Source organism: Littorina saxatilis, linkage group LG1, assembly GCF_037325665.1.
Source record: "Littorina saxatilis isolate snail1 linkage group LG1, US_GU_Lsax_2.0, whole genome shotgun sequence".
Lineage (NCBI taxonomy): Eukaryota > Metazoa > Mollusca > Gastropoda > Littorinimorpha > Littorinidae > Littorina > Littorina saxatilis.
This window is the reverse complement of record NC_090245.1, coordinates 77,239,569-77,255,445: the sequence shown is the minus strand read 5'-3', so window position 1 is coordinate 77,255,445 and position 15,877 is coordinate 77,239,569. Positions and strand designations below refer to the sequence as shown.

Here is a 15,877-nt window from a genome sequence, read left to right as displayed (position 1 = left end):
TATATTTATAATCAGATACTGACAGAGTTCAATGTTTTAGAAGCACTTATTTTATTAAACATTTAGCCTACTGATGTAAGATAAAAATGTGTTCCATGATATTTGCACTGATCGACTTGCAGAGTCCCATATGGTCGAAGCTTAACTATATAATACTTTGAGAGAGACAATGACAATGACAATGACAATTCTTTATTTTACGAGGGTAACAGAATAAGCATTGGTATACAGAGAGAGAGAGAGAGAGAGAGAGAGAGAGAGAGAGAGAGAGAGAGAGATAGACAGAGAGACAGACAGAGAGACAGAGACAGAGTCTGGGAGAGAGAGAGAGAGAGAGAGAGAGAGAGAGAGAGAGAGAGAGAGTCAAACTATGATAAATCAAGTAGCCTACTCTGCTATAGCCTACATGGTCTGCTGTTCAAGTTGTGTGGAATTCCCATCGCTTGCGATAAAAGCAGAGGGTGGGGTAGTACAACAGCCACCATCGTTCAGATTACGTCTTCTTAAAAAAAAAGTCCCTTAATTTTGCCTTTGTGGAAATATTAGACAATATATGTCATATATTTTGTAGGTGCTTGTTATCAACCGAGGGTCTGGGCCGTCAGTGGGGTTGCAGAATCTGAATCATGTGTGAGGAGAAGGTGGAAACGGACAGAAATGAGGAGTTTGACTCTGTAAGTGTTTGTGCAAATAATAAGCTTCCTCGTGAATGTTGTGAAACATATTTCCAACAACAGATTTCAAGTCTGCGTTACGATACTGAACGGGTTGCAAAACACTTTTTGGCACGGTCCCGGGCAACAGTAAGCTTATACTTCGTTTCGGTCCTTTTTCCAGTCCATGCGGTTACATAAGTTCAAGAACATGGCGTCCTCCACAGGTAAGAACAGACTTTCTTGTAAACAATATGACAAAACAAATAGATTTTAGTGGGTGAATACGTAAGACCAACTGCTAATGACATATTGAAGACTAGCCTTCTCCAGACAGGTTTAACTGGTGTGGAATCTTTATGAATACTCATGCCAGCGTTTGTTGAACGATTTGTCCTTACTCCTTTTCGATTTGTTTACAAGTAGCGGGACCGCAAGTAGCTACAAAGAAACTACAATGGGAAGAACCTTATGTACAGTGTTTGGTAGCTATCAGTAAACGGAATTGCAGTCTGGCATTCAGACTGGTTAGGACGTGGATCTCAGCAATAGCTTTAGAATAGAACAACTTAATAGTATTTTCAAGTCAACCCATTTGTGTCATGTCGACTTGTGACAGTCCTGCAGTTTTATGCAAAGAACACACACATTATATATATATTTATTACAAATTACAGTTACAGTCTTTAGTTTAAACAGACAATTATTGAGTGGCTACACGCAATTTGCTACTTATATGAATCGAATTAGTGAAGCGTTAATTCCTTCGCAAAATGGCATTGAATATCACTCGATCCAAGCGTTGATGTGCAGTTGTCTGGTCTTTTATGTACACTCCGAGAATGTAATCTACGTTACTGTAAAGGTTGTGCTGCACTGTTCTCTCTGATAATCAACTATAGCTGCCCTGAGTTCCGCAAAGTGGCGCGACTGGTGGTTAGCGTCGGAGTGACAGTGTATACAGGGGGCACAATCTTGTATACACTGTACTCGCGTCGAAATGAACAATAGTATTTGATTTCACTCATCTCATCAAAGTCAGCAGCAAGATGAAATGACGAGGAAAGCAAAATCTAAGTCAAGTTAGTGAGCATTTCTCTTTCTTTGAAAATCCATCAATTCAAACAGTGTGTTCTGTGTACAAAAAACCGATGACGGCAAAATAATCGTCTATCGCTATGTTTGAAAACAAAGAAAGCGGCAATTCGTACATGACATGTATTTCGCGGGAGCAATGCGTGCTGTCTACATTCCGACTAAATGTTACACCATGCCCGTACATGAAATTCCAGATGTCGTAACCAAATGTGTCAATCTGAAGTAAAACATTTATAAAAACATCACATCTCACATCATACTTTATGATAAGAAAAATTTTGCAAACAGGAAAATCACATCTGATTTTTAACACGTATGAGGCACACAGTAACACACACACACGCACAAAATTTGGTTTATTGCAATAACTTGAATAAGTGTACATTTGCGGCCTGATACTTCGGACCCCAAATACCTTGATAAAATGGAAGTCCAGTGATGGCGCTAGTATTTTTTCAAACCGGTACGTAAACTTTTATAATGCAAACAGTCCAGAAAAAAACCGGTAGGCTGGTCATTGGAACCAGTAAAAGTCCAACTCAGAGTACTGTTGTTGTTTTTTTGACCGGCGAAAAAACCCGGTAGTTCTAAAAATCAACCAGTAGGTCATACCGGCAGCCAATTTTGTTCCGGTATTTTTTCATTTCAACCGGTAAAATACCGTTAATTGCCGGTTAACGCAAATACTGGAAGTCCACTCTTCATTGGATATTCTGAAGATGCGAGACACGTAGCCACACACAGAGTTTTCTTTCCTTTCTAGTAACACCACAGCTTTTTCTTCTGTTTCAGTGCTTCGACTTTCCGGGTCTTTCCCATCCCTCTGCAATGTTTTGAGCCGTCAGTTGGCATCAGTGACGGTCCCAACTCGAGTGGCCTTCACACAACAGAAGGAAGAAAATACTCTGAGGTATGCTTCTGTGTGTGTGTGCCCCTGTCTCATTCAGTCATTGTCTGTCTGACTGATTTCTGTGTGTGTGGTGTGTGAGTCTAAGAAAGAGAGAGAGAGTGAGAGTGAGAGAGTGAGTGAGTGAGTGAGTGAGTGAGTGAGTGAGTGAGTGAGTGTGAGTGTGTGTGTGTGTGCGTGCGTGCGTGCGTGTGTGTGTGTGTGTGTGTGAGGTGTGAAGGAGAGAGCGTCTTACTGACTGATACTTTAATGTAATCATACAATAGGATTCTGGTTCATTGTTGTATACACTGAAAATTGTAAAACTGTATCTTACTCTTAGGTTTCACTGGTGTGTGTGTGTGTGACTATATCTCAGCTTTTGCAATATATGTCACCAAGGATATTTCAGAAACAGTATGTTCGTAAAATGGGCAGGTTAGAATTTGACGTGCCTTTCGCTTCTCATTATTAATATTACTCTTAGGTGCATGTCTGTCATGTGCAAACAGCTCAACCGTCTGTGTTTATTTGCTACTTATCTTAACATACGGTTCCATTCCAGTCTTGTACCAGTGCGAGAACAGAGCACTGAAGCAGCCGGTCAAGTGGTGAAAAGAAAGCCCTACTCTCCCTTTCAGCAAACTAACAACAAAGCCGAGTATGCACTAGCAAGAGTTGATGACCTGCTCAACTGGGCTCGCAAGGTGGGAATTTTATTTCAGGAATGTTTGTACTATTTTGTAAACTGTTGTGGCTCACAATATGTTAAAGATAAACCATTTTTATTTGTTTCATTTTGTGTCTAAGATTTCTGAGTCAGGTAACAGAATATTTTCTGATTTAGGTGAGAAAAGAACATGCATGGTAAAACTAAAAGTAGCATAATTGAGGACAGAAGAAACATAAAAGAGAAAAGAACAATGGTCACTATAACTGATACTAATTTGTCACAGAGTTCCATCTGGCCGCTGACTTTTGGTCTGGCCTGCTGTGCTGTGGAGATGATGCACTTTGCGGCCCCTCGATACGACATGGATCGTTTCGGTGTGGTGTTCCGTGCCAGTCCCCGACAGGCCGACTGCATCATTGTGGCTGGTACGCTCACCAACAAAATGGCCCCTGCCCTGAGGAAGGTGAGTGAGTGATTCCAGTTTGTGTGTGTGGTTTTTGATGATGAAAACAAGGATTTTTAAGACAAAGAGGAGAATGTTTATGGTATTAGACATAATTGCAGGATGAGAATGATGATCATGATTGCAACAATAAGATGATGTGTGAAAATATCAATACTTTGGAAATTCTAGGACTAACAGCTTACTCTGAGCCCCAACAAGTAACGCTTCATGTAGCACAGACAATTATTTTCTTGAGCAAAGTCAAATCATGTGGGAGTCATGGAGTGAGAAGGGGGCAGTCTTCAGCATGTTATTTGAATGAAGATGAATTGAAAAATGTAGATATTGCTTACAGTTGTTCAGAGGAACACTGAGCTTAAGATCCCAACAATTCTTGTACAACCCGGCCTTTTGAAGACCCTGCTTTCCAAGATTTTCTGTTCACAGCCTAGGTAAATATGCCCCCATTTTAAATTGCCTCCCTTTAATGGCCAGATTTTCTTGCATTTTGGGCAGCCTTTCAGTGTCATAACAAAGTGATTAAAAATGCCTAAAATGCTTGTGTAGGTGTATATCAGAAAGTTACAATCAGGAGTTCTGTAACTGAGGAAGGGTTTTCTGATAACTTTCCTAATTTTTAAAATATACGACATGTCAGAATCACACACAAATTCCTTCTAATACATGTAATCAGAAAAAATCGGCATCTATGCAGGTTTTCTTCATTTTGAACATTTTCAGCTTTGATCCTTGTAGGTATATGACCAAAGCCAGAGCCTTGTTGGGCAATTAAGAAAGGAATTCCTAATAGCTTTTCTAGTTTTTAAACTGCACAGGACAACAATATTATACTTAAAAAAAGCTTTCTAAAACTCAGGATAGCGTAGCTTCTATGCAGGTTTTTCTACTTTTGACCAGAAGGAATGATTGCATTTAACAGAGTGGTTTGTGTTTGTGTGGGAGAGGATGATGTGAATTATTGATGTGTGGAGTGAAGTTGTGTGAGTATACATGAACTATGCTTTGATTTGAGAAAAAAATCGTTTTAAGTTAATTTTATTTTTATGTGATGTAGTTCTATTGAATGTTTTATTTTGTGTGTGACAAGCCAAAAGAAAATATATTTCATGCAGTGAACCCCCCCCCCCTTCTAAGACCTCCAAAAATCTGAGAAAATCAGGTCTTAAAATGGGGGGAGTTAAAATGGGGGTACATTTTCAGAGGTTATGAACAAAGAATCTGAGAAAACGGTCTTAAATGGGAGGGAGTCTTGAATTGGGGGGTCAGGGGGTTCCATTGTAATTCACAGTGAAACAATGAAGTTGTATTGTCATGTATTTCTACTTTGATCCGTGTAGGTGTATGACCAAATGCCAGAACCTCGCTGGGTGATCTCCATGGGAAGTTGTGCCAACGGCGGCGGCTACTACCACTACTCCTACTCTGTCGTCAGAGGCTGCGACCGCATCATCCCTGTGGATATTTATGTACCAGGTGTGTGTGTGTGTGTGTGTGTGTGCATGTCATATCTGTGTGTATTCATAATGTATTTATCTCTGTGTTTGCATGCCTGTGTGTGTGTTAGAGAAAGTGAATAAGTCAGAGATGGAAAGAGAGAGTGTTTTACCTTGTATATATGTCAGTGTGTATGTTTACAGGGTTTGGGCCAGAACCAGTAAACTGTAGTGTAGGTTATGTGACTAATCTTTTATATGATCAGTAGATCCGAATCAGAATTTGTGATGGTCCTTGCTGATCAGTAACAAATTTACAATAATCCAATCTACCAACTGGAATTGAAAGTCATGGTCCAATTTTAACATTTCTGGCCAATATTAGGCGTGAGTTTGTGTGTGTGTGTGTCTGTCTGTCTGCCTGCCTGGGTGTCTGTCTGTCTGTCTGGGTGTCTGTCTGTCTGTCTGTCTGCCTGCCTGGGTGTCTGTCTGTCTGCCCGAGGAGAGAGAGAGACAGAGACAGACAGACAGACAGACAGACAGTAAGAGAGCATGGGTACCTTTGTTCATGTATGTGTGAGAGATTGTAGTTTCTACATTTGTGTTATTACCTTCAGAATGATGTACCAGTTTGTCAACACCAACTCATGGTTATTTCCACAGGATGCCCTCCCACAGCAGAGGCACTGTTATATGGAATGCTACAGCTGCAAAAAAAGATCAAGCGTATGAGAACTGTCCAGATGTGGTACAGAAAGTGAGCTCAACTCTGGCGGCACATCCTTGGACTTGTTGACAGGAAATTTGGCAGAATACATAACAAAGGAAAGAAAGAATGGATATGATGCAGAGTTTGATATTCGTTTGCATGATTTTATTATATAAGTTTGGTTTGTAAAGGTAATACATTCTGTTTGTGGAGGGGCTGGGATCTTTATAATTAAGAATTTGAGCATGTTTCGACACACTTGCATAATGAAATTGTATGTTGGCAATTTCTGAATTGTGAGTTGCGTTGTAGTGTGTAGAATGGAATTTCGTTTTTGTGCATTTGTTTTCTTTAGAAGAATAAGTCAGTTGCAGAAGTTAAGGGCAACACACTGCAAATGTGTCAAGAGTGAAAACAATTGTTTCTCTTAAATAAGGATTGACATGTTATAGATAAGAAGATAACTGATGTGGTATGTTGGTAATTACTTTGTGTTTAGAAATGTCTGCACAACAGTAATTGTCTGCCACATAGACTTCAGTGACTTATACTGATTTAATTTGTCAAGATGAAATCAGACCAGACAACAAAAATAAATCCTGTTTACTCTTAGAATTGAACACAGTGTGATAAGTGTCTCGTCTGTATTGTAAATAAAGTTAAGTGTGTAGTTATACATTTCTGTTGTTTATGTGTGTGTGTGTGTGTGTGTGTGTGTGTGTGTGTGTGTGTGTGTGTGTGTGTGTGTGTGTGTGTGTGTGTGTGTGAGGCTCTTCCACTCTCTAAAAGTTGGCAAAGTAGAAAATCATATCTTTCAAATGGTTCAAACATTTTTTGCCAGTCGATGAAATTCTATTTGTGACAAGTTTGAGCGTTAGAATTTCCTCAATAGCTGACGCTTCTTTGTTGAGAAAAAAAGTTGGAAACTGCCCTTGCTCAAGTGTGCTCAAATCTTACTGTGATCCCTGCCTGAGACGTAGCATTACTCGATTTATGACATGAGGACTGTAAGTACAGAGTTTAAATACATACAGAGACTCACAAAAGCGGACACAAATATTTACACACATACACACAATCACACACACACACACTCAAACACACACACACACACACACTCCTTGTCCCATAACTTGAAAAATTGGATACCCAATGAGAGTGTATATTGTGAATCTGGGTTGCAAAGTAAAATCAATATAGTTAGCGCCAGTGGTAAAATATTAGTGTTCTAAATCTGGGTTGAAAATGTTGACAATCTGCAGGATATTTGCAGAACACATATCTGACAGTGGTCCTGTAAGGTTATGAGTACAGACTGTTCATGTGTTTAGCAGGTAACCAGACAGAAAAATCAATTGTATTTTGACGTTTAAGCATGCCAAAAGTTAAGTTTGCAAGGCTTTAATTTGTGATGCCTATCAAACACCAGGATAATATGCAAGTCAACACAGCTTTGTTGATAACATTTTTCTGTCATCGCAGACTTCAGACCACAAACACGCACACTATAAATCTGCAAAGTATATAATATATAATATTGCAAAGATTAAAATGTGGTACAGAGCTAAGAGAAAGTGAAGTCACGTATTCAGGTGTGAATCAAACCGATATTTCTATCTTTTCTAATAGTATTCTTGTAATATTTGTTAAACAGGTACAGATTTTTTTTAACACCCAGCCATCCTACAAACGTGTTCTTGAACATTGAGCTTTTTACCCCAAAAGACTAAAGTCAATCTAATCAAATAAAAAAAAACCCAGCAATATATTCCCAACGGTCGAAATGGACAGCCTACGAACGAATGAAGCAATTGAAGGCACGAGAAAAAGGTCATGGAATCTACAGAGAGACTGGCACATACAGACAGACACAGACAGCTACAGGCAGACACAGAGAACTGTAGTTAGAGGACGTAGATCATGAGTTGTCTGCAAACAGACTACTTGAGTTTGTCAAGGTTTTTCAGTTCATCAATCCTGCAGTTTGTACTTGATACCTTTTGTTACCCGAGATAGACTGGGTTCGACAGCCTTGTCAGCTGCACAAAGCCATATTGACTCCGCAGGGCAGACGGAAAAAAGTTATATAGCTATTCTGATGGACACGTGGGGGAATTCGGGGGCTGTGATTGGATGGTCTCTTCCGATCATCAAAGCATAATGCTACAGAAGTCGGCCATTTTTGCCAATATCCAAAAGCATATTGGCAATAACAAAGACGCATGGTTCCGGTTTACCCATCTGTACCACACGATGTTTTAATCGATAACAGCATGTACACTGACAACTGGAAATTCTTCTCGGGAATGTTTTTCAGCTTTACAAATGTCGATAGCATACCCTTTTCTGCTAACTTCCCGATGAAACAGGACTAAACCAATTATTTTCTGTCCCTAAACACCACAAAATGCCCAAAGTCGAAAGATGTAGTACAAACAGGGGAGTAAAACGGAACAGCCGTTTTTGTGTGCCTGTGTGAGCTCAGTTTCCGACTGACACAAACTTTCACATTCGGCTTTTCTTATCTCGTAACTCCACACTAATACCCCACTTCCCCTCTGAAGTATTGGTGTACAACCCATGGCACTAACATTCATGTAGTCGTTTATAACTGAGGTTGAAAAATTCGCTTCATGACGAGACAAGTATAAATGCCATTCACCCAAACTGAAAACTTCGCTGCCGTCTGCTCGCGTTGTACGGATTAGCTGTTCTCTTCTCCTCCCCGGCCCCCTGGTTGCATCCTAGTTCTTCAGTTGTTTCTAGTTTTCCGTTGATGTTGTGTTTTGGTCTTCTTCATAAGTAGTCTTGTTCAAAATTAAAAAAACTCAAACTTCTTTTTGTTGTATACGAATGAACTAATAAAAAGCTGTTTAACAGCTGTGTTGTCAAATCGAGTTTTTTTCCAAAGTCAGTGTGGCGCCTGCGCAAAACTAATGCGCATAAGAAACGGCGTCTGCTATCAAAACCTGAGATCAACGCTTGAAGGAGACTTAATTGCCCCCAAAGAGAAGTACACGAACAAAGACGAGACAAGACAAGACAACAAATGTATTATCGATGGTAAAAGATAAGCAAGAATATATATGCCTTTTTACATTCAGCCCTCGCCCTGAGACAGGGTCAACTAGAACAGAAAAATATAAACTAAGAACGAACTGGTTGTGATTCCCACAAATCACAAGGAGAAAGAAAACGAACGAACTATAGGCATGGGGTGACATTGGGGCCCATAGTTTTAAAGGCACCTTCCTTCCTGTGTGGATCTCGTTGTTAATCACCATTCATCCGTTGAAGAGTATATTTCTAGAAGGACACGTACCCAGAAACTACAGCCGGAATGTTTTCTGTGGAGTTAGCGCGCGTGCGTTTGTGTGTGTGTGTGCTGAGATGAAACGTCATAACTGATACGTGACAATTTCTTTTTGCAAAAAAAACAAACAAAAAAACCATCAATTTCGTCCATGCAGCTACCTCAATGTCGATTTGTGGTCTGTGTCAAAGTGGAAGAACAAATCTGTGGTGGTGTGCATGGTGCTTTAAAATGGGAAGTATGGCGCCTTTCAGAGGGAGATGCAGAAAATAGGGTGAACACTTCTTGGCATGGTGTACATGGTGCTTTAAATAGGAAGAATGGCGCCTTTAAGAGGGAGCTGCAGGGGATATGGTGAACACTTCTTGGCGTGGTGTTCATGGTGCTTTAAATGGGAAGGACGGCGCCTTTAAGAGGGAGCTGCAGAGGATATGGTGAACACTTAATTCTTGGTATGGTGTTCATGGTGCTTTAAATGGGAAGAATGGCACCTTTAAGAGGGAGCTACAGCGGAAAGAGTGAACACTTCTTAGCATGATGTTCATGGTGCTTTAAATGGGAAGGATGGCGCCTTTAAGAGGGAGCTGCAAAGGAAAGAGTGAACGCTTCTTGGCTTGATGTTCATGGTGCTTTAAATGGTAAGGATGGCGCCTTTAAGAGGGAGCTGCAGAGGATAGGGTAAACACTCCTTGACATGGTGTTCATGGTGCTTTAAATGGGAAGGAAGGCGCCTTTAAGAGGGAGCTGCAGAGGATAGGTTGAACACTTCTTGGCGTGGTGTACATGGTGCTTTAAATGGTAAGGATGGCGCCTTTAAGGGGGAGCTACAAAGGATACGGTCAACACTTCTTGACATGGTGAACATTGTGTTTTAAATGGGAAGGATGGCGCCTTTAAGAGGGAGCTGCAGAGGATAGGTTGAACCCTTCTTGGCATGGTATAAATGGTGCTTTAAATGGGAAGGACGGCGCCTTTGAGGGGGAGCTGCAGAGGATAGGGTGAACACTTCTTGACATGGTGTTCATGGTGCTTTAAATGGGAAGGACGGCGCCTTTAAGGGGGAGCTGCAGAGGATAGGGTGAACACTTCTTGACATGGTATAAAGGGTGCTTTAAATGGGAAGGACGGCGCCTTTAATGGGGAGCTGCAGAGGACAGGGAGAAAACTTCTTTGCATCAGAACTGTTCCGCTGCGGAGTGAGCCAAATGTAAATTGACTGGACGACAATCGTGATTGAAATGGGATATTACATTTGTGAGTATTTTAACTGAAGTATGAAATAAGAAAAGAAACAAATACCCAGCATCAAACAATGTAATCGTTTAATCTGAGCGTGTTTGCTTTGTAAAAAAAAAGAAAGAAAAAAAAAGAAGTAAGAACAACACGCGCACACAAATCGGACACTTTTCTTCTTTTCTAAATTCAGGGTACTTGCTGAAAATATGGCAACACTGTGAGTATGCCTATCCTAACTAGATATTCATACCCGAGTCGTTTATGAATCTGTTTTCTTGCACGAGAAGTATAACTTAATGTGTATTTTTGCGCATTTTCTGTAATGTGAAAACTACCCTCCAGTTTCATGTTTTTAAAGTTTTGCACGCGAAGCAACTTTTGTTGGACAGCTTTCTATTTGTACACTTTTTGTACACATATTTGTGTGCTTCTAGAAGATATTTAAAACGAATTAAAATCAGCACGGTATTATAGGCACACTCAGCTTCACGTAAACCATCAGTTTCTCGTCACAGACACTGTCAGTACACACAGTACAAACACCCTTTCGTTTAAACACTCACCGCCTGAGAACATCCTAGGTGCCCTCCGTAAAGAACGAGCATTTTTGCAAAAAATTATTTCGTGCAGTCAGAACGGATTTACAATGAGACAAATCGGACGCCTCGTTTTGGCGCTAGAACTAACTTTTAAAATCTAAAAAATAAATTGACAGCGTGTTACACAAACATTCTTAAATCATAAAAGAATGATCTTTTCATCAAGAGAAGATCAGTACAATTCGAAGTTTTGAAAGTTTGAAAAAAGGGCGCATGGAAGCAGTCACGCAAGGTCGTGTTTCCCAAGCAGACAAATTTTCTGCATAGCGCTTGCTTCTTTGAACCTAACCGCCGCCGATAAGTTTGTTTGTTGCATTTGAGATTCAGAGGTACACAAGAACGTGCTCTTGCAGATACAGCGAGTCGCATTGAAATCACAAACTGACGACTAAATTGTGATAAAAAGGAAAGAGGATCACACGGGTTCACGATGGCTCAGGGGTAAAATAAACCACAAAATCTGTTGTGTGGTTTACGCAAGCTAAATAGCCATTCAAACGAACTGTGTCATTTAATGCTATTAAATGCAATTGCAAGTGTGTTCCATAAGGTTAGAACTGCGTTTTTCGTGAGAAGATTTAAATCGTTCTGTAAACCATTTGAGGCAGACTTGGGCTTTCGTCTGTTTTTTTTATTTGATCACATTTTTTTTATAGGAGTCACGTGACAGCTGCTCAAATGACAGTACCCCAAAAATGAAACCGATAAAAATGAGTCTCGAATTCAAAAGAATAAGCTGCCAAAAAGTACCTTTTTGGATTTTTGTTATGGTAGCTTAAAACAAGCAATTTTTAATTTAATTAGGACATAAAATACGTGGCTAAGATGACACGGGTATCGACGTTTTTGTTATGCTACAAAAAGTGTTGAAATATTTTTGTCGCAACTAATTTTTTGATACCAGACATTTGTCAGCAGTGGTTTCTATCTTTTGTTATGATAATTTCTTTTGTGTTTTACTAAGTCACCGCCGAATCGATCCGATATTTTATTTCGAGTAAGTCATTATGATGAACATCTATGAGTAAATAAGAACTAGACTGAGTGTTTTGCTAAGCCGTGCATTTTGTTTTGAAGGAGAAATAGAGGGGAACCAAACTGAAAATGAGAACCGGTAATTACGTCAAACTACTGATGACGTTGTTCGGCGCTGCCTATTCCGTCGTCATCATACCTGACACAGGTGAGGGTACACACATGAAAAATACAAACATGCACGCACTCAGACAGACAGATAGACGGACAGACAGATACATGCCAGTCCGCCAGCTCGTACGCACACACACACACACACACACACACACACACACACACACACACACACACACACACACACACACACACACTGACCCACTAATAGACAGAGAAGCATACAGACAAACAGACACAGACATTTCACACACACACACACACACGCACGCACACACACACGCACACACGCACGCACACACACTTCCACACACACACACACACACACACACACACACACACACACACACACACACACACACACACACACACGTATAAACACACAAAGTAAAGAAAGCGCACTATGTTAGAGAGAGAGAGAGAGAGAGAGAGAGAGAGAGAGAGAGAGAGAGAGAGAGAGAGAGAGAGAGAATCTGAAACAAATTTGCTGTCTTTTTTACTATTGAAATCAGTCTTTTTTTTGTGCTTGTCTGAATATGAGTTATATTTACAGGCCTTATAAAGGAAATTCTGAAACTTAGGGTCTGAAAAAAAGAGGAAGTTTCAAAGCACGGGCGCGCGCGAGCGTGTGTGTGTGTGTGTGTGTATGTGTGTGTGTGTGTGTGTGTGTGTGTGTGTGTGTGTGTGTTTGGTGTGTGTGTGTGTGTGTGTGTGTCTTAAAAAGGGGATTTCACTGTATATCTTTTTGTGTTTTAAATCAGTGCATAAACGAGCACTGCGGCTGGTGCACTATGAGAAAGACGGCACGTGGTACCAGGCAGACAGAGTGTGTCGTTATGGCGGGGGTTACCTGGTGTTGGTTGATGGTCCACAGAGCGTGCTGCATCTCAATCAACTTCGCCGCACTACTGGCAGGTACCTACTATTCTAACATTTATCAAGAAAGTCGAGGGATTTATTTTTCAAGCGTCAACTTTGTGCAGACTTGCATCGGTGTCCGAACACCCCCGTGTGCATGCATGCGCACGATAAAGAACCCAAGTTCACAGCGAAAGTCTCAGGGCTTGGAAACATGAATGTACGCATGCAGGGAAAAAAGAAAAGAAAAGAAGGGTAACGCGGTACTGTATGGAAAACTCGCTTTCCAATGTGAGAAAGCAGCCCGAATTTCTATGAGGGTATTCGATCTCACAGGACTTTATGAAATCTTATCCTTTTCCTTATCCTCGGAATCAGAATTCTAATCGAACCCACGAATCTGCCCGGGGATGTTAGACAAATTCTGCAGGTTGGCAGAAATAGGAATTTTGATTTAATTCAGTAAACTTTTGGATAAAACTGGAATTTATTATCTGTCCAGCTGAAATCAAATCGGTATTTTATGTTCAAATGTAGATTCCTATTTTGTGGATTTGATCTCAGGCAATTGAAATCAGAGATTTTGATTCTATTCAGCTATAGGTTTGGAATCTGGCCAGTTTCAGCAATAGCATGTATACATGAATGCCAATTTAGACTTATATCTTCTTCTTCTTCTTCTTCTTCTTCTTCTTCTTCTTCTTCTTCTTCTTCTTCTTCTTCTTCTTCTTCTTCATTCATGGGCTGAAACTCCCACGTTCACTCATGTTTTTTGCACGAGTGGGTTTTTACGTGCATGACCGTTTCTACCCTACCATTCATGCAGCCATACGCTGCTTTCGAGGAAAGACTAATATAAACGAAGGTCAAGCGACATTTTAGACAAAAGGAACAAATACAATGAATTTATCTTTGTATGTTTTGGGTCCGATCTCAAAAGAAAGCGGATGGTCCATCAATGCGGAAAAGTTTCTTTTTTTCTTTTTTTTTCTCATAAATATTTTTGTGTGTGTCCACTATACAGACCATTGGGTCGATGAAGGCAACTAATAAATGTCGTGTTTTGTGGAAAATTAAGTATTCCACTAACTAACCTTTAGTGTTGTTTGATTCTTGTAAATAATGATTCTTTTGTGTTGCGTCGCTGGCCCTTTTGACTGCAAGATTAGTAATGATTGTTTCACAATGAAACCGCCAGTAAGGTTGTATTCCTTTCATCAGCAGAGTGAAAAACGTTTTCACTCGGATGATTCGCCACGATGACGCTAAGTTTTATTCCTACGACGACGAGTGCAGCCCTGTGGACACGTCATCTTGGTCCTGGGAAGACGAAAAAGACGAAGACAAAGATGACTTAACAAGGCAATGTGTCCGACTGGACGATGGCTTTTTGTGGAAGAAAAGGAGATGTGACTATCGTTATGAGTTTGTCTGCGAATTTCGAGATGGAGGTAATCTGATGTAACTACCTGTAGATCTAGATAGGTAACAAACAAAACAAACAAACAAACAAACAAACAAAAACAAACAAACAAAATAACATCTGTCGTAAGATTCTAACGGATTGTGATCAGTCTTCTGTCAATGAGTCTTTCAAGTTTCCTTTAGCCAGCTTTTGTGTGCATAATTTGTGAATGGTAGGAATATAGGCTATATAGGGACATAATTGCCTGTTAAAATAAAGACTCATATCCTCTTACTCTTACCATTTCAGTTTCATGATTTGTCTGTGCTTTGCATAGTAAACCTGTACATTGTCACGGCCATGCCAGCAATTTCTGACGTCTGTTTTACAGGAGCATGTGATTTTAGGATGACGTCAGTCAGTCTGATCTCACTGCCAGTGAATGACGCCAGCATGGCGGTGTGTCAGGCCACGTGTCGCCAGATGATTGGTTGTTTCGCTACAGCCCCCAGTGGTCACGCCACCTTACCCCCCCTCACCCACTGCCTCTTTGTCGTCACGGGGGATGATTCCAATCCCATGGCAACATTTGATGATTGCCCAAACCAGTGTAAGTATTTCGCCCCTGCCCCCCCCCTCCCCCTCCTGTCCCCCATTGACACCCCCCCCCCCCCAATCCCAACTCCGACGGACGCTCACGGTAATGTCTTGATATCTGTGTGTCTGTCGCAACATGTCTTCTTGAATCTGGTTGTGTTCTTCTGCTGGGTGCCTTTTGATAGGCAGTAAACGCATGCAGTCTCTTTCTGCAGAAAATGAGTTTATTTACTTACTTAATTTTTTTTAATCACTTTTGCTTTTTACATTATTATATAGCTGAATAGCGTGTACTTACGTAGTAGTCGCTGTTAGGTAAGGGCCAGCCGGAAAGAATAACTTCTTGCAGTCGTTAGAAAGCTTCATTAAACCTCTATCTGTCTGTCTGTCTGTCTGTCTGTCTGTCTGTACACACACACACACACACACATACGCACAGACACATACACACACACACACACACACACACACACACACACACACACACACTCACACACACACGAACGCATACACCCCTCCCCCACACACACGCGCAGCTTCCTCTGTGTGATTGAATGTCGCAGGATGCCTTCGGCACTGTTACCAGCCAGTCCAACTAAACGAGTGTTTGTTTTTCAGATCTGAGAGACAAGGTAACGAACCCCGACGACTTCCCTCCGCCAGTCGGCAACGATTCTACCACTGACCCTGACGATTGTGTGCCACGGAGCAAAGAAAGCGACAGCGATGAGGACTCGGATAAAGGTATGTTGTTGGTGTCGTTTTGTAGCTAATGCTGTAGCAACTGCAGCTGTTGTTGTTG

The 15,877-nt window shown here is 40.9% G+C and overlaps 2 protein-coding genes across 2 annotated transcripts in view; both read left to right on the top strand.

Moving 5' to 3' along the window:
- Positions 1-732: 732 nt before the first annotated feature.
- On the top strand, positions 733-6,594 carry LOC138980079 (NADH-quinone oxidoreductase subunit B-like). The gene is made up of 6 exons (XM_070352885.1): positions 733-880; positions 2,544-2,661; positions 3,203-3,344; positions 3,594-3,773; positions 5,114-5,249; positions 5,873-6,594. The coding sequence occupies exons 1-6, from the start codon at positions 841-843 to the stop codon at positions 5,968-5,970; spliced, it is 714 nt and encodes a 237-aa protein (XP_070208986.1). The 5' UTR covers positions 733-840; the 3' UTR covers positions 5,971-6,594.
- An 8,337-nt stretch (positions 6,595-14,931) lies between these two features.
- Positions 14,932-15,877, top strand: part of LOC138948418 (uncharacterized) — a 4,018-nt gene continuing 3,072 nt past the window's right edge. The window contains exons 1-2 of the mRNA XM_070319991.1: positions 14,932-15,088; positions 15,694-15,819. Of these exons, the coding sequence (XP_070176092.1) occupies positions 14,932-15,088; positions 15,694-15,819 (283 nt within the window). The remainder of the gene's footprint in view (positions 15,089-15,693; positions 15,820-15,877) is intronic.